The sequence below is a fragment of the Alosa sapidissima genome, chromosome 14 (genome assembly GCF_018492685.1).
Source record: "Alosa sapidissima isolate fAloSap1 chromosome 14, fAloSap1.pri, whole genome shotgun sequence".
NCBI classification, from domain to species: domain Eukaryota; kingdom Metazoa; phylum Chordata; class Actinopteri; order Clupeiformes; family Clupeidae; genus Alosa; species Alosa sapidissima.
The window spans coordinates 21,275,377-21,298,977 of NC_055970.1; the positions used below are offsets into that span (position 1 = coordinate 21,275,377).

General features: G+C 41.0%; 3 protein-coding genes across 3 annotated transcripts; 1 reads left to right on the forward strand and 2 right to left on the reverse strand.

Moving 5' to 3' along the window:
• Positions 1 to 2,666: 2,666 nt before the first annotated feature.
• Positions 2,667 to 3,802, reverse strand: LOC121681965 (leukotriene B4 receptor 1-like). The gene has a single exon (XM_042061935.1). The coding sequence runs from the start codon at positions 3,763 to 3,765 to the stop codon at positions 2,833 to 2,835; it is 933 nt and encodes a 310-aa protein (XP_041917869.1). The 5' UTR covers positions 3,766 to 3,802; the 3' UTR covers positions 2,667 to 2,832.
• A 1,512-nt stretch (positions 3,803 to 5,314) lies between these two features.
• Positions 5,315 to 6,677, reverse strand: LOC121681969 (leukotriene B4 receptor 1-like). The gene has a single exon (XM_042061938.1). The coding sequence runs from the start codon at positions 6,635 to 6,637 to the stop codon at positions 5,705 to 5,707; it is 933 nt and encodes a 310-aa protein (XP_041917872.1). The 5' UTR covers positions 6,638 to 6,677; the 3' UTR covers positions 5,315 to 5,704.
• Positions 6,678 to 21,867: 15,190 nt separating this feature from the next.
• LOC121682243 (C-C chemokine receptor type 7-like) lies at positions 21,868 to 22,887 on the forward strand. Its single transcript, XM_042062299.1, has one exon. It carries the CDS (start codon positions 21,876 to 21,878, stop codon positions 22,761 to 22,763), a length of 888 nt encoding a protein of 295 aa, XP_041918233.1. The 5' UTR covers positions 21,868 to 21,875; the 3' UTR covers positions 22,764 to 22,887.
• The last annotated feature ends 714 nt before the right edge of the window (positions 22,888 to 23,601 follow it).

Here is a 23,601-nt window from a genome sequence, read left to right on the forward strand (position 1 = left end):
CTGAGTTTAATGCACACACAACGGAAAGGGAGAGAGAGGAGTGGTGCGTGTGTGCCTGAAGCGCATCCAAGACAGAGAGCATCCTGGTCTGTTTTGCTAAATCAACCAATCAGTTTTCAGTGTAGGTGGGCTTATATCTCTTTTCTCCTGAACTTAATTAATCAGTTCAGTCAGTGTATCTAGGAACAGGAGCGTCATGGCAGAGTCAGTGCCCCTCAAAACGGAACATTTAAGACCCATTTCACATTACTACACAAAAGTGTACCCAATTGTCTCATAAGAGTAAAACATAATGATAGCGCTCATTCTGTGTGTGCGCATCTGTGCAAGTTAAATAGTCACCACTGGAGATAACGTGGGTAGCAGCAACAAACAACGTAGCCTTTTTAAAACAACGAACGAAGCGGACTCTTTCTGTCCATGAAAACATAGATACTGGCTAGATCTTGTTAGGCATGTTTAAGTTAGGCTAATGAACACGTTGCATTCTATACAGCCTAATTATGTAATTCTTTAAGCTACATAGCCTGTCTCCAGTTTTCCTCAATTTGACTAATTAAGAAGCGATAATAGGATATTTAACCGGCATATCATCAAAATGTCCGGAAAAAGAAACCTCTGCCGGTCACTTTGACCAGCACCATTTTTTTCTAGCGTAAACTATATATATATACATAGGCCTATACATACACGCATACATACATGCATACATACATAGCCTATGCGCGTTAAATATTATGATGCTCCGGACCTTTGCCTGAGGAAATGTTCCGTAACTGGATCTCGCTGAAGATGAATTGAATACCCCTGAGATAGAGGAAATATATTTCTTGGCGGAAGAAAGATTATCTATGAATAAATCGTTACATTTCTCGTTGCTTTGCCTTTACTTTATGAAACTTTGCCAGGTATTTATAGCAACAGTTTTAGAAAAGGAATAAGCCACTCGAGTCCATAGGTTACGCTGATTCTACAACAGCTAAGGGGGGTATATTAATTCGCCGAACTCGTTAAGTTTAAATGAACTGTCATGTTGCATCCAAGCTGTAAAATGCAGACGTCCAGAACATAGCAACATTGTAGCATATGACGGAGGTGAATTTTAGCTAGTTGGATAACATGTAGGCTAAGTAAAATAGTGATGTTTCAAAGCTAAGGTTCATCAGAATCTTGAGATATGCCTGCTTGACAACGGGAGAGATGGAACTAACGACTGGCCTTTGGCCATAGCAACTATCCATTTAGAACTAGTAACGGCAGTTTGTCCTGCAAGTTGAGAAATTAGTTGATATGTGGCGGAAAGAAAAAGTTCTACAAATAAGACAGTTTTAGAGATTAAAACGTTTACATTATAACAGGAAATGAACAATCAAATCTACATAAACTCCAGCTTGTACAAAATGCTGCTGCTAGGCTCCTTACAAACACCAAAAAAAGTGGTCACATAACGCCAATTTTGGCTCAGCTACACTGGCTTCCTGTCAAATTCAGAATTGAGATTAAAATTGTACTTTTTGTTTTTAAAGCCCTTAAAGGTTTAGCCCCACCTTACATCTCTGAACTTCTGCCCCCACACTCTACTACCAGGTCACTCAGGTCACAAGACCAACTACTGCTTGCTGTCCCACGTAGCCTAAACGCCTTAAAGCCCGTGGCGACCGAGCTTTTTCTGTAGCTGCTCCAAAGCTCTGGAATACCCTCCCTCCACATATCAAATCCTCCCATACAATTACCTCCTTCAAATCCAATCTGAAGACATATTTTTTCTCACTTGCTTTTAATACAGAATGATGTTTTTGCTCTTGTTTTATTTTTCTTATTTATTTTTATTTATCTTATCTATTTTCTTGTTGCTGCTACTATTGCTGTCTTGCCACAAATAATCACACTTAGTTTGTGTAAATATATGGCCTTTGTGTAGATGTATGGTCTAATTGTTATGACTTATTAGCTAACCTTTTCTTTGTTCAGCACTTTGGCTCAACCCTTGTTGTTTTTAAATGGGCAATATAAATAAATGACTTGACTTGACTTATCATTGCCCTCAAAATTAACGTGAAATGACAATCAAAAACTGCAAGTTAAAATATGCTACTCGCACGAATAATTCGCAACATGATTCATTTTCAAACTTAAAAAAAAAGTAGAAAAAAATAAGCCTAAGCTATTTTAAGGCAGAATTAAAAATTCATGCAGTGCTCATTTTAGAGATATTGTAGGTCTACAAATCAACACTACTTTGTAAACTACTTTGTTTATTGATTGGCAAAGACTGTGTAACCAATTGGCAGAAGTAAGCTATTAATGCTTGGGAAAATATCCGTTTGGACAGATATCAAGAACCTTGATCGGTGAGGAACAGGAGTTACCAGCACTTACTGTCCCAGAGTGCTAATTAGTAATAGTCAAGTGATAAATTGCTAGTTGGATTTTTGGAAGTGGACCAGTTTTTCCATGGCACATTCATAAACTTTGCAAACTTTAAGATCAAAGTTGGTGCCAATAAGAGTTCAGAACTACATAGTGGATAAGCTGGGCAGCTCGCAGAAAAGACAAGAGTGTTAACTTTTTCTTTACATACCATCAAAATGAGGGCCTTCTGTTTCAATTGTTGTTCTCAGCTGACTGAGAGATTGAACAATGTCTCCATTACATTTGAGGTGCTTCACAAGTATGTTTTAGATAAACATTATGTTCCTCACATTCACATCATTGGATTTCAAAATATTTTCATATCAAACTTCTATTCTTATGTGTACAGAAACACTGGACCAATTAAATCAAATATGACAACATCTTTGAAATACATTTTTTAAATAGTTGGAAAATATGTTAGACATCACAGCTTTGCATGTCACAGTCCCTCTCATTGGAGTCTTCAGTGCCTTGACACACACCTTGAGTCGCAAAAGCATAAAGGAAAGGATTCACACAGCTGTTGATGAAACAGAAGCTCCCAACAATGTTCCCGGCAAAAGCAGTGAAAGCAAACAGTTGTTTAGATGAAGCAGGAGAAGATGAACTTAAGACAACTGCCGCAACATCAATAATGTTGACAACATGAACCGGAACCCAGAAGATGAAAAACGTCACTATGATATTGGTGACTAGTCTGGTCAGTCGCTTGTTCCTAAAGAACGCTGTACTGTTGACTTGCTTGTGGAGGCAAGAGTAGGATGTGACCAGAATGGCAAAAGGAACTACAAACCCCAGAAGAGTCTCAAAGATCTCGACTGCAGCTCTTTGTCCATGTGAATTAAAAAACTTATCACATTCATCCAGCACTCCCCTCTTCTTAAGTTTATAAGTGACAGCAGCCGGGCTGGATAAGATGCATGCTAGTATCCACAGAGAGACGAGTAGAGCCCTCTCTCCATTTCTTCCTAGTTTGGCCCACTGGTGTGAATACAGCACTGCAAAATACCGCTGGACACTCATCAGCGTAACAGTCATCACACTGTTATAAAGACTGATATAGACAAAGGAAGCTAATAATTTGCAGAGATCTTGACTGAAGGTCCAGTCAGCGAGCAGGTAATGGATCCATAGCGGCAGTGTTATCAAGCACAATATGTCAGAAGCGGCCAGATTCAGCATCAGATGCAGGGTGAAGTTGTTTCTCTTGAAGTTACGGAGCATTACCACCATGACCATTATGTTTCCTGGGATGCCCAGAAGAAAGCACAGTCCCAGAACTCCACTGCTGACCTGGTTTTGTATGGGAATAGCAGCTCCACTTGAATTGGAGTTGTTGTGTTGCTGCATGACTGTTGATTTCAGAGGCAAATAGTCAGCGACTGTTTGACAGCAATAATGTTTGCCCTGTCCAAATGAGGATCTGTCATGACTGACCTTTAGATGAGGAACATTAAATATGCATCTGTTTGTCTTGTTAGACCACTGACTTCCACTTTACAGTGGCGGAACAACTACACACAGGGCCCTGGTGCAAAAATGGGTCATGAGCAGCCCTCCCTCTACCCCCAACACACACATGCAGGGGCGCAACTACTCATTTTTTTAGGGGTATTCAACAGCAATATTGGTGTAAGGTGGTGTGTGTGTGTTTGGGGGGGGGGCTTACAATCAACCAATAGACATGTCTAGTAACAGAGAATGATGTCTATAGAATATGTTTGAAGACATTTGACAACCACACTCACATCTAAACACATTGTAGTTCCCTGTTCATGTTTATAGTATAGTGACTGGATGTGTCTCAAACAATGATTTTATCATTATGATGTAGCCTATGGAAGTGCAACCACATACTGTAGGACACAAAAAGTTGGAATTCTTTCTTTATTTTTTCAACCAGTGTGTATGTAGTAACCAAAATTCGTCTCTGGCATTCAAAGCCTAAAATCTGTTAGCATAAATTGGTAATGTTGAAGCTGTGTTTTCTCCAACTAAAATACAGCAGTGAGCTTACTTTATCTTCAGCAGTTACAGCAAATTATTAGCCTAGAAATCTAGACGCGCCCCTAGCGTCAGCGAATTACATTTGCTGCCAGGGCTAGTCTAACAACTCTCCGTTGGCTTGTGAGCTCCAGAAATCGAAACTTAATCAGGCCAATGAAATCGTGTATAGAGTCGTTAGGTGGGCTTAACATAATGATTGATGGCAGAGTTGCAACGGTTTGGCTTGAATTCCCTGCTACTTGAAAACAAATAAGATGGATGTTGCTGCTGGCGAACAGTGTGACATGAGTTAAGCTTTTATTAAGTTGGCAAACGTTTGAACTAGCCAACTAGCTCAGCTGGTGGGAAACGCATGGGACTCATAGCGCTGCCGCTGTCCTATTGCGTGCAGAGGGAATTTGAAAGACAACTGATTATCCCGCCCCTCGGACTGAGCACTGCGAACGGTGAGTGTCCAGACCCTACATTTTAATGTGGGTCTGGCTCGTCAGGCTAGCAAATTATAGCAGTTACAGCAAATGTGGACAAACAATCCTCAAACCTCATTAGCACCAGGAAAGATTCCGAATTTTGGCACACGACAGTTTAACTTGCTTACTCTTGTAGCCTCCTCAGGGAAAAAGTAGCGAGCTCCAACGCACGCAGGAAATTACTAATGAAGTAGGCTAACTATGTACAAATCGTCAGAATATCTGGCAACTAACGCCCCCTACTGGGTATACAAATTACTCTAGATACTGCATTCAAGTACAAATAGTAGACAACCAAATTTAAGGTTCAGTATATGACAGATGTGAACCTCAGATCTCAATTGAAAACAATAAAAGAAAACAAATGACAATTCTCACAATATAAAAGATGAACCATAAATGTAGTGATTTAATCCCTTCTTTTTACCACCTGGTTACAATGACAAAAAAATGGATCCCTCTCTCTCACCACTGCTCAGAATAGGCCTACTATCTACACCCACAATGACAGCAGAGCTCAGGTGCCAGTTTGACGTTTACCTCCTACGTAATATGACACATTTGTGGGCGTGAGAGGCATTCTTAGGAGGAGTTTTGTAAAACATATTAATTTCTGCAAGACATATTTTCAGACAAGATGAAGTATTCAGTTTGGGGGGGGGGGGGGGGGGGGGGGGGGGGGGGTTATAGCTACTCTCCATTACATTTGATGTGCTTCACAGGTATATTCTAGATATATTTTCCACACATCATTGGGCTTCAAAATGGATGGACGACATCTTCAATACATTTTGAAATAGTTGGAAAACATGTTAGACATCACAGCTTTGCAAGTCACAGTCCCTCTCATTGGAGTCTTCAGTGCTTTGACACACACCTTGAGTTGCAAAAGTATAAAGGAAAGGATTCACACAGCTGTTGATGAAAGAAAAGCTTTTAACCATGTTATCAGCAAAAGCAGTAAAGGCAAACAGTTGTTTAGATGAAGCAGGATAAGATGAACTTAGGACAACTGCCACAACATCAATAATGTTGACAACATGAACCGGAATCCAGAAGATGAAAAACGTCACTATGATATTGGTGACTAGTCTGGTCAGTCGCTTGTTCCTAAAGAACGCTGTACTGTTGACTTGCTTGTGGAGGCAAGAGTAGGATGTGACCAGAATGGCAAAAGGAACTACAAACCCCAGAAGAGTCTCAAAGATCTCGACTGCAGCTCTTTGTCCATGTGAATTAAAAAACTTATCACATGCATCCAACACTCCCCTCTTCTTAAGTTTATAAGTGACAGCAGCCGGGCTGGATAAGATGCATGCTAGTATCCACAGAGAGACGAGTAGAGCCCTCTCTCCATTTCTTCCTAGTTTGGCCCACTGGTGTGAATACAGCACTGCAAAATACCGCTGGACACTCATCAGCGTAACAGTCATCACACTGTTATAAAGACTGATATAGACAAAGGAAGCTAATAATTTGCAGAGATCTTGACTGAAGGTCCAGTCAGCGAGCAGGTAATGGATCCATAGCGGCAGTGTTATCAAGCACAATATGTCAGAAGCGGCCAGATTCAGCATCAGATGCAGGGTGAAGTTGTTTCTCTTGAAGTTACGGAGCATTACCACCATGACCATTATGTTTCCTGGGATGCCCAGAAGAAAGCACAGTCCCAGAACTCCACTGCTGACCTGGTTTTGTATGGGAATAGCAGCTCCACTTGAATTGGAGTTGTTGTGTTGCTGCATGACTGTTGATTTCAGAGGCAAATAGTCAGCGACTGTTTGACAGCAATAATGTTTGCCCTGTCCAAATGAGGATCTGTCTTTAGATGAGGAACATTAAATATGCATGTGTTTGTCTGACCACTGACATTCACTTTACATTTGCGGAACAACTACACACAGGGCCCTAGGGCAGAAATGGGTTAGGTAGGGGCACTCCTCCCCCTACCACCAATACACGCATGCAGGGGTGCAACTATTTTGTATTTTGAGGGGTATTCAACAACAATATTGGTGTAAGGTGGTGTGTTTTTTTTTTTTTTGGGGGGGGGCAGGCAAAGTCGCTAAGTTGGCAACACTGGAACTGGGGCCTCATTTATAAAACTTCCTTATGCACAGATTTGATCTTAGACCGTGCGTACACTCAAATACATGCCAACACTCAGATTTATGAAAACTGTCTTTGACGTGGAAAAGTGCTTATCTCCAAGTCAGGTTCCAACCTGACGTACGACCATTTCCTTATGGCAATGCCGGGGTACTGCAAGTAATCTAAGGTCCAAGAGTGATGAATTTTCTAAATTCCAAGACCAACGATATCATGTCTTTCTTTGCATTATGCATAATCAATATAAGCAGCAGTTTTTTAAGTAGTTTTTTAAAGACTGGGCACAGCTTAATGTTTCATGGTTTGACATGAAACTGCTAATGAGAACTAGCCTACTTAAGAAAGTGAAAAAAGGTGGGCCTTTAGCTTACTTATTTCAAAATATCTAAAAAAAACACAAAGGCCTACCATAGAGTGATTGAAACATTCGGTAACTCTTTACTTGACAGTATCGACATAAGACTGACATGACACTGTCATGACACATGAACCCTTATCCTAACCTCTAACCCTAATCCTAACTCTAAACTCTAATCCTAACCCTAACTTGTTATGACAAAAACCGAATGACACTTAATGACAGAAGCATTATGTCATAAACGTTTATGTGTTTATGACACATTCATGACAGTGTCATGTCATTCTTATCGATACTGTCAAGGAGAGTGTAATACCACAGAAAGGTAACAGAAAGGTATTTGCATGTAGTATCATCTGAAAGCAGGGCCTCGCATCTTCATATTAACGGTGCGTTTATGGGCACGGGTCAAAACATCATCATTCACGTCACTTCATGTGGGAATAAGAGGTGGGAAACTGGGGGAAGATTTTGCTACCTGAGTTGCCCAGTTGGGGGCTCATCGTCACATTGTAGTTTGTTTGTAGTCCATGTGGCCTTTCATGTCCAACAGTTTTAATGCAATATTTTTAAGCAAATACAGTTGTTTATTTAAGATTAGTGAGCGTATGTTTTAACCTTTGTTACATGTTTTTGTCTCCCCCTACCTGTTGGACTGTGATATTCTAGACTTTATTTTTGTAGCCATGGGTTGGGTCCATAGACAGTAAAAGAAATGGACGAACAGACTCAATGGGAGGGCACTGAGTCAAATAGAACGATTTTTCAGTTGGTCCCCTCAGTACTGCGCAGACTCACACTTAACTTTGTGACGTTAGCCATCGAACTGAATCTTGTAACTCTCATGATAGATACACAGAAATTCTTCTCACACTTCCTTCGCCTTCAAAGTCATCAAAGTTAAACATTTATTTATGTATTATTATTAATATCATTCTCACCAAGTCGTGTTAATGTTGAAGCTACCACACATGATCATCTTCAAAAAGTCATGCTAAAACAAAACAAAAAAGTTTTAGCCTATCTTCTTTCCACTTTTCCGACCTACGGTCAATCCATCGAAAACCTCTGAAATGATTAGTGCCGTTTTAAAAAAAAAATAGGTTTACTTTTTTATTATTATTAGGTTGCCTCTGTGTAATGCTTTACCTTAACATACGGTCGTGTATGCTAGGTTTTGCTTATGAGTTACCGTCATAGACAGTAAGGTGGAGCTTCTTATCCAAACAATACGGTTATCTCCCTACGGCGCGAAAGAGAGATTACGTCAAATCTAGCTTCCCTCCAACCGAACAAGCTAACCATTCTTCTTACGGGTGACCAACGTTACAGACGAGGTAGTGGAGTCTGTTTTGCCTTTGTAGTGTTTATATAGATTACACAGAAGCTACAATATCGGCACAGGATATATGTTATATGAAGTTATGGTATTTCAAAAAAATCCTAGAATGAATGGGCTTCTATGGGAGTTAGCAGAGAAGTGGTCCCTCCAGCCTACGTCGATTCTTCTACTTCCGGGAATTCGCCTGCCCCCTTGGTTGGGTCATGTGCCCAGAGTCACACCCATGTCCTTATTTGGGCAACTTCCTGCCTTTGTTGAATTCCCTCCAATTTCTCTGTTCACCTGTCTCTCATTTTGTGTTGATTTGTGGAATATTTAAACACTGCCCTTTTAGTTCACTTTGTCAGATCATCACAGTATGTACTGTTTGCTACCTGCCACATGAGTGAGACTAGCGTGAAGAGAGAGAGAGAGAGAGAGAGAGAGAGAGAGAGAGAGAGAGAGAGAGAGAGAGAGAGAGAGAGAGAGAGAGAGAGATTGATTTTTAACCATACTTTATTCCAGTTTTACAAAACCAAAAACAGGTCAATCAATCACTCTTTGTCATCACAAAATAGAGATATAAAAAAGATAATAAAACCATTTTTATAAAAGATGGCTAAAATGCAATTCATTTTCAATCACAGTGCAAAGTGCTTGTTTGGTACACCACACCTCCTCAAAGGTTTCCAGATTTTGCATTAACTTATAAAACCGGAAGTCAACCAAAACTCTGGCTTTAACCAGGGCAGAAAACAGAACAACAACATTAGTTCCTGGTAGGTTCTCCACCGTATTCCTCCTTGTGATATAAATAGCCATTTTGGCTTGCCCCAGGATAAAATTCAGAAGTTTGCATACATTTTCTCTTTTTTTGACATATTTAAAACCAAGGACAAACATCTCTGTGGAGAACTCTTCACTGAACGCACAAAATAAACTTTGTAGCAAGCAAAACAAAGGTTTTAACCTTAAACAAAAAGAAAAAGCATGAAAGACAGTTTCCCTTTGATAACAGAAAGGACATTCCTGACTAGCATTTGTGTTTATCACTGAAACAAAAGCATTGACAGCAACTGCTCCATGAAGAATTCTCCACTGTAAGGCCTCACCCCACTATTCACTTTGAGAGCAGCGCTCCAAGGTGTGTCAGCCCTGCTCTCTAAACCTTTTCTATTAAACACCTTTACACAGGCATGGTACAGCTGTTTCCCCGTGACCATATCCAGCAACATAGTGTTTGGGCTCCTAGATGTTAAAAGTGGACCTGTACACCCATCCAAATTGGGTGCAATTACCAGCCTAGGAAAAGGGTCCAGTTGGTCAGGATGACACACCCCTGAACAATAGTCCACAAGTAGCTTAAGTTCATCCAAGGTGCAGGCAGCACGCCATTTTTCCAGGAGCTGCGACACAACCCGAAGTGATCTCAGTCCCATGGTATCAGCAAGCCCCCTCCTATTCCCAAAGTGTGGCCCTGTCCGGTCAACTACATCTTTCAAAGTGACAATCTTGGCACCACACAGCATCTTCTGAAGCGAAGGGAAATTGGTTGAGGAGATATCCAGACGTGCACCTCCAACCACAGGCTCTCTCAGGAGCCAATATAAGGAGACTGCAGAACCAAACCTTTTGACATTAAACAAGGCCCAAACTTTCAAGCAACTACGATAAAATGGTGGCAGATTTGAAAACACCATTGCATCTGGTCTCATCAAAAACAAGGATTTGTCCAACCCCAAATTCCCACCCATTTTCAGTATTGCACAGCTCAAACACCTCCATGCAACATTTGTAGGCCCTGTCAAGAGCCTTTTTACAAACTGCAGTCTAAAAGCTGCAGTCCTACTATGCAAGTGTATGAGGCCCTGCCCCCCCCTCATCCTTAGGCAAAAACAGAACAGATTGAGGTACCCAATGCAGCCCATCCCCCAAAAAATTTCCCAAAACAGACTGAATTTTTTGCAACAGGTCAGGTGGAGGGTCTACGCAGGATAGTCTATTCCAGAAGGACGATGCTACCAGATTGTTAATGATAAGTACCCGCCCCCTGTATGACATTTTTGACAATAGCCACTTCCATCTTTCAAGCCTTCCATTAACCCGCTCAACTGCCCCCTCCCAATTCTTCTCCATAATTTTATCATTCCCCAGAAAAACACCCAAATACTTGAAACCATCTTTCCTCCAGTTCAAATGATCTGGGAGACTGGGCACTCCCTCCACCCATTGACCCAGCAATAGAGCCTCACTTTTTGACCAATTAACTTTGGCCGATGAGAGTAACTCAAACTCCTTAAGAATGTCAACAACCATCTCTATATCCCTTCCCCCACTGATAAGAAGAACTATGTCATCAGCATAGGCTGACAACCGAAGAGGTACATTACATCCAGGCACAGACACACCCTTCAAAGTTAGTCTTATTTGCTGCAAAAGAGGCTCTATTGCTAAAGAGTATAGCATACCAGACAAAGGGCAGCCTTGCCTTACCCCTCTGCCAACTTTAAAAGGAGCACCTAAACCACCATTGACTTTGAGAACACTCTCCACGCCATTGTACAGAACCCTGACCTTCTGAATAAAGCCTTCACTGAATCCAAAGGCATATAACGCGTCCCAAAGATAGCTGTGCTCCACCCTATCAAAAGCTTTCTCTTGGTCTAAAGAGACCAAACCCAACAGTTCCTCCAACGTCAGAGCGGAATCAAGTTCAGCCAAGGATTCCTCTGAAACCTGAGGCAATCCCCTCAAGAACACACTGTCAGCCTGTACACCGCTTAGTTCGCTCCCGTATAGATCTTTATAGAACTGTGCAGCTCTATTTCGAATATCATGCACACTGGTCAAAAGTGTTCCAGACTCAGATTGCAAAGAATGAATGCATTTCCTCTGGCCATTTTTCTTCTCCAAGCTAAAGAAAAACTTTGAAGGCACATCCATCTGATCCACACACTGAAACGTGAACGGACCAACGCTCCTTGTGCATTAACACCTAGCAGCTCAGCTAAGGCGCCCTTCTTGGTTGCCAAATTGTCAATGTCATCATGATCCCCAGTAGAGTAAGCCAAATTCTGAATTTCTACTAACTCTGCTTCCAACATTTCAATTGACCGGGTTCTGTCACTTGTGATATTTCGAGTGTACTGTTTACACAGTTGTTGGATTTGTAATTTGCCAAAATCCCACCACTGTTGTAAGGAGATAAAAGATGTCTTGCATTCACAAAAACCATCCCAGAAAGCTTTAAAAACATCTCTAAATTCCTTATCATGGGTTAAAGTGGTATTAAAATGCCAATAAGCACTCTTTGGCTTCACTGAGCTCAGGAATCCACTGCACACAACCAAACTATGATCTGAAAAGCTTACAGGAGTAATAGCACAGCTCTTAAAAATATTAAGATGATGTTTAAAGCAGTAAAACCTGTCAAGCCTTGCTAAGGAAATCATATTACTATGGACATGAGTCCAAGTATATTGTCTTTGATCCATGTGAAAATTCCTCCACACATCACTTAGGTCATGTGTCTGCATACATTGACTAAGCTTTCTGCGTGAAAGCATATGCGGCTCAACATGATTCCTGTCCATGTCCTGCTCTGTGCAGTTAAAATCCCCCCCAATAAACAAATATTCATCACCATTGCATCCAGCTATAACAGTAGACAATGTTTCTAAAAATGCCACTCTTTCTGCTGCTGTAGTTGGTGCATACACACAAACAAAAACAAAAACATGATCCTCAAAGACAGCTCTAACTTTTAGCAATCTTCCCTCTATAACTTCCACCACTTCATAAGAAATGGGAGTAAAGCTCTTTGAAAAAAGACATGCGACTCCCCCACTAACGTTGGAGTTGTGACTCAAAAGAGAAAGACCCTCCCACTCTAGATAGAGAGAGAGAGAGAGTGAGTGTGAGTGAGAGTGTGAGTGAGTATAGTTACTGTTCTTCCCGGTTTGAACCCTGCCTGTTTTTGACGAAGTCTTCTGCCTGTCGGTTTTGGATTAGATATGGGTAAATGAAGCCTTGAGCGCTACTCGACACATTTCCCTAATGTGCCCAGTAATGTGCCGAAGCTTCGAAACATGGAAGACAAGGAAAACACAGTGACATCTGGTGGTTTGCATAAATTATCGCAGCCACGGACTATTGAAAAGAATGCCTAATGTTCAACACAATGCCAAAGCTTCGAAATGTTCTCATTCATTACATTAAAAGTGTTTGCATTTCTGTTTGTCTCAATTCAATACAATAAAATACGATTAGGCAACATAATGCCGTCACTCGTTATCACGTGAAGATTGGTGTTTCCGTGGAGGCGTGAAATCATGTGTTATCCCAGTCAATGATCCAAACGGTCTCCCATCCACTTATCGCCCGCAGTAGACACTATTAGCTTCTGAACCAGGACGAAGTATTATCAACCTCAACACGCTATAGACGAGAGTGAAAAGGAAACCACCAGGCGCCTAATTAAACCAAACCCTATATGGCCCGACATAGTTTGACGTTTCATGAATCAAACTTTCAATAAAAGGAAAATATTATGTCAGCCATTATTGTTAGGCCTACATAGAAACTAGCCTGTATTGCTTTTAAATTACATGATTGAAGTTGAGACAAGATTGCAACGCAGACACGTTTTAATTTCATTATTCTAAATGGCAAAGCTAGGCTAGGCCTAGGCTATTTCTTCTTTATTTCTATGTGCATGATATTATGGATTATGGACATTTTCCGGAAAGAAAAGAACGTAAATTCACAAACAGAGAAAGCATCCTATATAAAACAGGGCTACCCACAAATTTCGCCTGCAATACAACACAATTTGAATCAGATTCCGAAGCAGTCACGTGGGTGTGTGTCCCAAACGAAGCTTCAGACGTCACACTCACAAACCGAGGCCTCGTTTGTCATCAGTCACGTGATTTTTATGGAAACGACACAAGCCTCGAACCGGGGCTTCATCTGGCACGCCCCTTTCTGCTCGACACAAGCTCCGAAGCCTCGCTTCATTGGGCACATCACTATTTTGGATTACCTGCCTGTACCTGTCCGTCTGTTTCTGTCTGCCTGCCTGCCTGTCTACGAAACCTGCCTGTACCTGGACTCTGATTTGCCTGCTGGACTGTTTTGTAAATAAATTATTTTGATCTGCAACTGATTCCCGTTCTGAGTCGTGACAGTTTTTGACACATTCTGATGGTAAAGCACATGAACACTTGCAGTGGGAAAAACAACAGTCACAGGGACGGTCCCTTGATATTCCCAGATGGCATGAACGGCCCATAAGAGTTGCCACCGAGTTACGTAAGGAGTTGCAGAGCGCGCACCTGTTTGTTTTATGACTGGTGGCAGTGTGAAAGATCAGATGACATGACATTCTTGAAAGAAAACAATCGCAAAGATATACTAGCTTGAATCCCGATGTGCAGAATGAATGAAGAATGACTGTGTTTTGTTCCCCATGACTGCAAGCCGAGTTGCTTTTTCTAGGCCTATTTTTCTTAGATTGTGATCGTCACCACAACCCCAGATTGTTTCCTTTTCCCCCTCACTATAACGGACTTCGAGTCCATTCAACTCGAAGCAGACAACTCAACCTGCAGTCAAGGTTCTGTCCCAATTACAATTCAGCTCACGTTGCACGACTGAAGCAACGCAAGCTGAACTGTCACATGACTGTTTTCCCAAAATGGCGCCCGCTTGTATACGTGAACGGTAGGCTACTGTTTCTAAACTATCTTTTTAATAAACTGTCTGTACACTTACAGAGTTCTCAATGCTTCGGTTTACATGTAGCGTCCCTCATTATGCTACCGTGGAAGTGTGGTGCTATTTTGAGCCTTGTTAGTGGTATAGAAATAGTGATTTCTTTTTACTTTGCGTGTGCCCTGAAGACCAGCGTTAAACGCTTATTAGCGGATTGTGATAAAACTGGTCACGTTCGATTAGCATGAAAACATAGCCCAGAGAACAGACAAACTCGGTACACATGTGTTATTAACCCCTAGGTTCATTTTGTGCCGGAATTGTCCTTTACACAGGGCCAGTCAGCAAACACACAATTTCAAGCGTTACATCAGACTCTTTCAATCAAGGACGGCATAGTAGGTTCTTTTCCCGCTTCCTCTCTATCTCTGAAGGATTCCTGTGGAGACGGTCCAATCTGAGGTTCAAGTCCCAAAGCGAGAATCCCAGGGCTGGGGATTTTGGGGCCCCAGTATGGCCAGTCACCTCTCTCTCTCAGATCTTGGACACAGTCAGCCAAGGAATCCCATCCTTGTCTCCAGTTTGTGGAAGAAATTTACCTACACCTGAGTCTGAGACAATGGCTTGTCTTTATAGTTAGTGTTTAATAAATCTTTGCAGAGGTCATGTATGCATCCGAAAAGTCTGTGCACCACAAGACCATTCATTCACACACAGTCATATTTATATATAAGTAAGTAAGTATATATACTCTTTTGATCCCATAAGGGAAATTTGGTCTCTGCATTTATCCCAATCCGTGAATTAGTGAAACACACTCAGCACACAGTGAGGTGAAGCACACACTAATCCCAGCGCAGTGAGCTGCCTGCAACAACAGCGGCGCTCGGAGAGCAGTGAGGGGTTAGGTGCCTTGCTCAAGGGCACTTGAGCCGTGCCTACTGGTAGGGGTTCGAACCGGTAACCCTCCGGTTACAAGTCCAAAGCACTAACCAGTAGGTCACGGCTGCCCTATGAAATGCTATATGAAAGAAACGCAGAACAAACTGGGGTTAGTCAACGTTCATTGTTTTCAGAGAGGATCTGGTCATGCTATGCTATGGAGGTTCTTCCGGTTCTTTATAACATGTTTTGTTTATAACTTGAACCAACACACTTTTCCACATTATTATTTTTAGATGCACCTGTATATCTGAGCCTTTTCCCAAATTGGCTTTGGAAATTTATACTGGACCCTGCTCCATCTGTTATTAAGAATGAGCTGCTTCTCCTCATCAGTGTAGCAAATGTTGCATAATTTGCAGGGTCATAGGCACAGTGAGTGTCACATCTTGACTCTCACTTGGGAGGGCCCTTCACCTATCATTTCCCTAGCTCCTCTTTCTTCTCAACTGCCTGATTTCTATCCCCTGTCTCCTGTGTTGGATTTCTTAAAACAACAAGTCTCTAAATTACTGAACAATTTGACAATAGGTAATATTTGTGCCATGAGGGTACGCATAGGGTGCGTCTAGATTTCTAGGCTAGTATTCAACCATTAGGCCTACATTTCTCACCTTCCCTGTCTGCTCTTCTGCTGGCTTTCCAAACGTTAACTTTGTGACAGCCTTTGTTCAGGTCAGGTGAATTGAGATTAGCCTACTGGCAGAAATGAACAAGACGTCAAGTTTATTTTGAAGTTTATTTTTAAACTATGTGAGCTACGTTGCGTTCGTTAATTAGTTTAGGACACACTTCGTGATAGCCTACCTCTGACATGTCAAAACGAAAGTAGAGTCGAGTCGGCTATCACGTGATGGTCCGTTGATGCGAAAGATAATTGTCTCGTCGGCTAGGCCTATTTGTAGCCTACTTAATAAATGAAACGAAACGAAAAAAAAATACCGAGGACATGACCTCGGTGTCCTCTATGGTAGCTACGGCCATGCCTGCATGGTGCGTCAGTGTGAGATGTGCATCTATTGAGAGTTAGTGCTGTAATGTTGAAAACAAAAACAAGAAATTACCTATGAGAGTAGCATTTTCTCATGGATCTCCTCTGGTGCATAGTGGTTACTACATAGTGGATTAAACCATGGATTGGAAATAATTACAACAAACTAGCCAATGAGCATTTCCTTAACCTTGCCTTTATTGTTGTATGATTATTGGTTTTATCTATATTTCTTATCATGGAATAGTGCCAAGGGCGTAGGTTTGGTCTCAGCTTTGGTGGGGACACATCCACAACTCCTGTTGTCACGATACCAACATTATTGTTTCAATACCAATAGCAAGTAAAGAATCTCGATTTCGATACTATTGCGATTTTTTAAAATTTGATTTGGTTTGTGTGATTTGTGAGATCATTTACATCAGTGACATAGAATTTGATTGACCCTTCACACACACACAGAAAGTGATGGTTGTCATAGGATTCTTTTTCATATTTTGGAATTCATATAAACTATAAATTTATATTGATAATTATTCATAGTATTTTATGATCTGCATGATTACTAATAGCTAAACATATTTAGTAATTTGATTAGGCTACATCATATTGATATTTAAATTATTAGGCTAGACTTGTCTATATCACATTTGGTGTCACTTTAAGAGGAACGTGAATGCTGAAAAATAGTTTCGCAAGTGCAAGGATAATGTGGATTCAATGTTTGCTATGTCATTAGATAAAATAAATGTTAAAAAAAAAAAAAAACTAACTAGTCAAAGAAAATCTTTCTGAGATGAGATCATAGAAGAGATAAGTGTCTCGCAATGTTAATTTCTATGAGTATGGAAATGCACCAGTTTATCTTTTATTTCTTTGCATTGTGCAGGCTACATTCACTATAGACCCCTTCGCAACGGTGGTGAAAACATAAACATTCGGGTGGGCGTGACGTCACTGGAGGCAGAAACAATCGTTTGGATAGTGAGGCGGCTATTGAATAGTACTAGTGAGGCGGCTAAAATCAGACAGTAATCTAAAATCTTTGCTAAAATGTGTAACGATATAACACAATACGTACATACACTCAGTGTACGTGATCGGGAGGATTATTTGAAAAAACTAAGGCTACATTATCAGATGGGACCATCCTGACAGACCCAATACAGTCAGTGATTGGAAAGACATGTTTGCCATCAGTTGAATGGCCGGACATTATTGAAAAACCGAGTGTCTACAGTAAGGAGAAGCTGAGGGTGTATAAATCATTGAATGCATATAACAATCTCCTAAATGGTCATGTCCAATACTTACAATAGGCCTACAATGACGTGGTGAGTTTTGTGTTTGCCGAACCGACATTTTACCGAGCCAGCGCCCGCCCATGTCACAAGGCAAAGATGTATTGCAAACGTGCTAATTACCAACCATTTCGTTTGAAAATTCTAAAACAATGTTTTTTAATACTTAAAAATAACATTTTGTGACCGGATCAATAGTGGAGATTGTTTGTGTCGACTACGCCACCCTGGACCTAATGCCCAGGGACTCTAGAACAATACACCAGGTATCCTGAACCCAGTTTAGTCATCAATATGCACAGGTTCAAATACAAAAAGGCAGACACGTGAATTCCAATCAAATCAAATGTCCGTTTATTGAAAGCACTGTTGGGGAAAGGGAGGGGGGAGTGTGGTGTGATCTGTTGCTGAAACTGAAAATAACTGGCAGGGATTAGAAACATATAAAAATATACTTTATTTTAGTGTTCTTATTGTATCTTTCTACTGTCGTGTAGGATGCATGACATGAGTTAAATAGCACAAGCACACATCAGCTGGGAATGTTGCACACACCAAAATAAAACAGAAAATTATACTGGCAGGCGGGGCTTACCTGGATGGGGGGGAAGCAGACTATCAAGGAAGGTGTCCACACGTGCACTCACTGCAGAAAAGTGTCACAGCAAGCCACCACCGATATTCCATAGTACACTCCAAAGTGAAGTTCACAAGCCCGCCACCAGGTGACTAGCTACCCCCCGCCGAAGATAACCCACAGGCCTGCCAACACATAAACTGATCAAAAAAAGGAGCACAGCAACCACAAACACCAGCATGTAGATTATACCAATTAGAGATGTAAAGCTTGCGCCAGGGAAATAATCCTCGCTGGGATAAAAGCTAGGCATGCAGATACTACAAACTCAGAAAACACGATCACACACACACACACACACACAAAGGCAAAAGCACAACAGACCAGCAAACAAAAACAAACAAACAAAGCAAACCCGCCTGGGAAATCCCAACCAAGCAAAGAGCAACACAAACAGGTCAGCTACCGCGACACGGAGGAGCTGTGATAACGTAAACATAAAAATAAATGAAAACTAATGCTATGGACAAGACAGCAGCGTGACCACACTAAACAAGCAAACTTGACGAAGCCATGCTACCTGTAACATAAATAGTCAACACTTAGAGTGTATCAGTGTCTCAAATGCCACACCAAAAGCTACAACATTCCGGTGTTTCACCAAATTCTGTGACCTGTCGAATTTTGTGACTCTAGAGGGCGCTGTTTTATTGGAGTCTATGAATGTACTGAGCTGTACTGACACACTGATGAGGCAATTCTGTTATTTGTATAATTCTTCTAATAAACTTTGTACATTTTTGAAACATGGAACATTGTCTGGGTGTGGGTGTATTACTCCACAGGCCTGCATGTGTATCTTCCTCTCTATAGAGTACAGCTAAAGCCTACCCCACCACTCCAGCGAAGAGGTGGACTTCAGCTGGACAGGTCACATATGTTGATAAGCCTACTGTCAAATTATGTTTGACAGTAGCCCACTATATTTACTATTACCCCACTATAACTCTGCAGAAATGGACTGATGTTGTACAGTACATAGTCATCAGCAAACACTTTATTTACATTATTGACAAACTCCTTGTCATTGTCCGTTAATTTACTTTTTGGCACCTCAAACTGATAAACAAACTTAAGGAGGCAGTTAGTGACCTCCACAGCATTTTTTTCTGCAGTTACAGTGACATAATTTGACAGTAGCCTATCAAAATATGTGATCTGTCCTGCTGAAGTCCATCTGTTCACAGGAGTGGTGAGGGGTAGGCTTTAGCTCTACTCTAGAATAATACACCCACACCCAGTCAATGTTCCATGTTTCAAAAATGTACAAAGTTTATTAGAAGAATTATACACATAACAGAATTGCCAGTTATGTGCCAGAATTGTCAGTGTGTCAGTACAGCTCAGTACATTCATAGACTCTAATAAAACAGCGCCCTCTAGAGTCACAAAATTCGACAGGTCACAGAATTTGGTGCAACACCGGTTTCATACATACCAAACACTTGCAGTCACTGATTAGCCAGTAGGCCTAAAGAACGCTTAAAACACACGCCGTGCCATCGTCATAAGCTGCAAGCATACATAAACAAAAGAGCAATTAAGACTCCGTAAGGCTAATAAAGGGAGATAATAAATATTTGGAAATGCATACCTGCAGGGGAGAGTTATCTAATGCTAGACAGGTCAGGTTCCATACAGCCACGGCAGAGTAAGGGAGACGCAGAGCTACAGATGGAAAGAGTAAAGTATTAAAACTAGGCATGAATAGCTTAACCAATGCAGCGAAATTGCAACATACCTGGCGATTGGCTCCTGCGTGAAACCCAGGGACAAACCGAGCGAGAGACAGAAAGGAAGACAGTCCGACCTACTAGGCACCTTTATGCCATGGCCTAATACCAGGATCTGAATGAATGGCTAGCTACATGCCTGCCCCGCCCCCTTCGTTAGAGACCAGTGTGTAAGGTAAGCAGGAGGAGACAGACAGAGCGAGAATGCAACTGGCTATAATCTGATAAATGAACCTCACCTTTTTCAGTAGCCATAAGTGTCTAGATTTGAACAAAATCTAGTTTGTTTCTTACCGGGGCTTTTACTGCCTGAAATATCCAATTTTGTTTACCACGCTCGTAGTGCTGGGCCTTACACAGTAGTAGCCTAGTAGCTAGTAATCAAGGATTTGGTTTAGCTCTTCTAGTCACAGTAAAATTAAAATTTTGGTAGGCTACATAGCTTATTTAGATACACTTATGGTGTGGGCGCTTGCGTTTTTTTAGGAATCCGCAGTCTTGGTTTTTATAGAAATGAATAAGTGACATACATGTAAAGAGGTTGGAAATACAGGACGATTGGTAGGCTAATATGTGAGGTTCCGATACAAGGCTTGGGTTATCGTGAGTCAAACGAACAACTACGTTCTCCCTGGAAACTGTAGCCTAGGCCTACTTATTTCAAATTTAACCGATGACTTTTTCGGTTCTGGCACCCGACAGCACAGCAAGATGAGACCATGATAACCTTTAGCCTCCCGAATATGACTGTTCGTTTAGCTTCCCAGCTGAGGTGATGGTTTGTTTTGCCTCCAGTGAACGTAATGACGTAGGCTCAGAAGGTACCTACACATTAGCCTACATAAACAGAATATAGGAACAGGAAAATGTCTGTGACAATATCCTGGGCAATATCCTAACAGCTAGTGCTATTTTACACAGTAAAATCCCTATTTGAAAGCCTGATCACCAGTTGCCAGTTTGTATGGCTAACTATTTTGCCTAGACCGCAATGAAAAAGCTTCGTATTTTTGGGTGGCAAAGCTGATCTACAAACCACAAAAAGGGGCAAACATGTACATGCTGAAGGGCAAAGGGAATATCACAATGTTTTACTCTGGCCTTTTTTGGCTATGTATTGGCAGACAGCCCTAACTTACCGTTGTCGTTGACACGCCCGCTCGCTTGACTGCCGGTGCAAACAAGTACAGTAGCCTGTGCTTTGACACTTCGTGCGTGTAGGCCTGTAGCGTGCATGTCAGATAACCCTTCGCCCTCCCCCTCTGTTTTTCAGCAAATCATATGACGATGTTTCTTGTACTGTTGTGCTGGCTGTCGGAATGATCAGCAGCAGAAATAAGTTCGCTAAAATATTGGTGGGGACAATTTTGTCATCTTAAAATATTGATTAGGACTAGTCCTTAGCATCCCACTCTAAATCTACGCCCATGAATAGTGCATCATAACTAAAAACAATAGTGGAAATACTGAAACAAGAAAGGAGCTATGGAAGAAGTATCTCACCTCAGAGCTCCGCTGCAGGACGCATAGCATGCAACATCAGTTTTAAAACCCCTTAACTGCTAGCACAGTTGGCTATAGAGCCCCCAAATGGACATTGTGGAAATTTATTGTTACTAAGGTGGAAATTTCTTTGAGCTATTGAATTTCCTTGCAATAGTTTTGTATTCCCTCACAAAATCAAAAGTATCAAGTCATGCAAGCTATAGCGAGAAGCACTATTTCAAAATAGAAATAATTTAAAAAAGATGGAGAAGATAATAAAACAGGAACTGTGCATGAAAAAAACTATGACATATGCCAGGCGACTTCCTGTCATAGCCTCCCCTCCAACTTAGAGCTGTGGTCTCAGTTGTTGGTCCCTCATAGTTTCACGATGCAGTATCATAACAGCTCTAGTGCAAACATTACGAGCAACTCTTTGGGAAACCAAATTGCCAGTACCGTAATGGGTCTGTGTTTTGCTTTGGGCATTCCTGGAAATATAATGACTGTTTTTTTCATATTGCGCCACTGTAAGAAGGACAACTTCTCTCTTCATCTCATGCTTAATCTGGCAGCCTCCGACATACTTTTACTGATGACTGTACCACTGTGGATCTACAACCTTCTGAATGGCTGGACACTTGGCTCTGCTTTCTGTAAAGTCCTCTTTACTGTTGGTTTTATCGGTGTAAATTCCAGCGTGTTTACTGTAACTCTGATGAGCGTCCAAAGGTACGTGGTGGTTCTGCACCGAGACCAGTGGGCCAAGCTGGGAAGGAAAGGAGAGAGGACTCTTCTGCTGTGCGTTTGGGTGCTGGCGTGTGTCCTATCAATCCAAAATGTCCTCACAGCAGACACCATGAAAAAAGAATCCAAACTGAAATGCAGTCGACTGACCCGATCAGTTGAAGAGAGACTAGCAATTCTAGTGCTCGAGTTTCTTCTGGTGTTTGTTGTTCCATTTTCTATCATAGTCCTATGTTATTGTCGCCTTCATACAAAAGTCCTCAAGTCAGTTTTCGGGAGAAAACTGAGACTGACCAAACTCATGACAAGAATTGTGGTGATTTTCCTCATCTTTTCATGCCCAATTAATCTCTTGTATCCAGTGGAAATTGTATCACTTTCCCTTAAAACATTTAATCCACATGTCTCTGAGAATTTGCACAAATTTTATTTGTCATGCATCAATGCTGCAAGTGGTCTTATTTACATCAACAGCTGTGTGAACCCTTTACTCTATGCGTTTGCTTTCAAGAAGCTTTTTGAAGGTACATAAAAGTCTAATGGAGTAGTTGGCACAGTCTAAAAATGTTTATGTTCAAATGATTTAAGCATAAATATTGAAGCAGTGTCAATCATCAAATGTTTAGACAATGAATAGCTTTTGCTTTTTCATCAAAGTTCAAAATCCCTGTGCACAGCCCTTCATTTTCCAGGTGCTGATGATGTGCAGTAGAACTATTGAAACCTCAAAAACTATACTGTATCGCACACTGGAGGATATATTTTTGCTGTTTTTATTTGTGTGAACGCGTTTCGCAGTTTGCTTCTTCAGGTTCACAAGCTTTTGCTTTTTGTCTAGACTGATATGTTTTTCAATAACCCTGTAATCATATTGTAGATCATGACAAAGTGTAAGACCATAAACATTCAGTCAAAAATCCCACACAATATGAATCATACATTTATCAGACATTTCACATGTACCAGGTTATAAAAAATGGTTTCCCATTCTTCTGAAAACCTTACTTTTTTCATTTTATTGTTGAGGAAAATCTCTGCTAAAGTGTATGTGTTTTTATACATGTTTGGTCATTTCTGGTCTTAATAAAAAGAAAATAAAAAGTGAGCAAATGACAAAATAGCTGTGTTATTTCCCTACATGAACACTCTTCTATTTACCATTTTCTGAAAAAAAGACAAATTGCAAAAAAATACTCCATACATCATGTGTGCCCAGAGTTTTAAACTTGCCTAACCATCCCTAAAGTGCATGTATGTGTTATCCAGAAATGTAGTTGATGTATTTTGTTTTAAATGGTTTGACATATCTGCCCTCCTCTGTGAAGCTTGTTCTCTGGGTATAATTGTTAAAGTACTGTTGTGACAGTTTA

Bases quoted from the DNA above. Each gene is read 5' to 3' on its own strand.
- LOC121681969 (XM_042061938.1), bottom strand. From the start codon at position 6,637: ATGCAGCAACACAACAACTCCAATTCAAGTGGAGCTGCTATTCCCATA.
- LOC121681965 (XM_042061935.1), bottom strand. From the start codon at position 3,765: ATGCAGCAACACAACAACTCCAATTCAAGTGGAGCTGCTATTCCCATA.
- LOC121682243 (XM_042062299.1), top strand. From the start codon at position 21,876: ATGCAGTATCATAACAGCTCTAGTGCAAACATTACGAGCAACTCTTTG.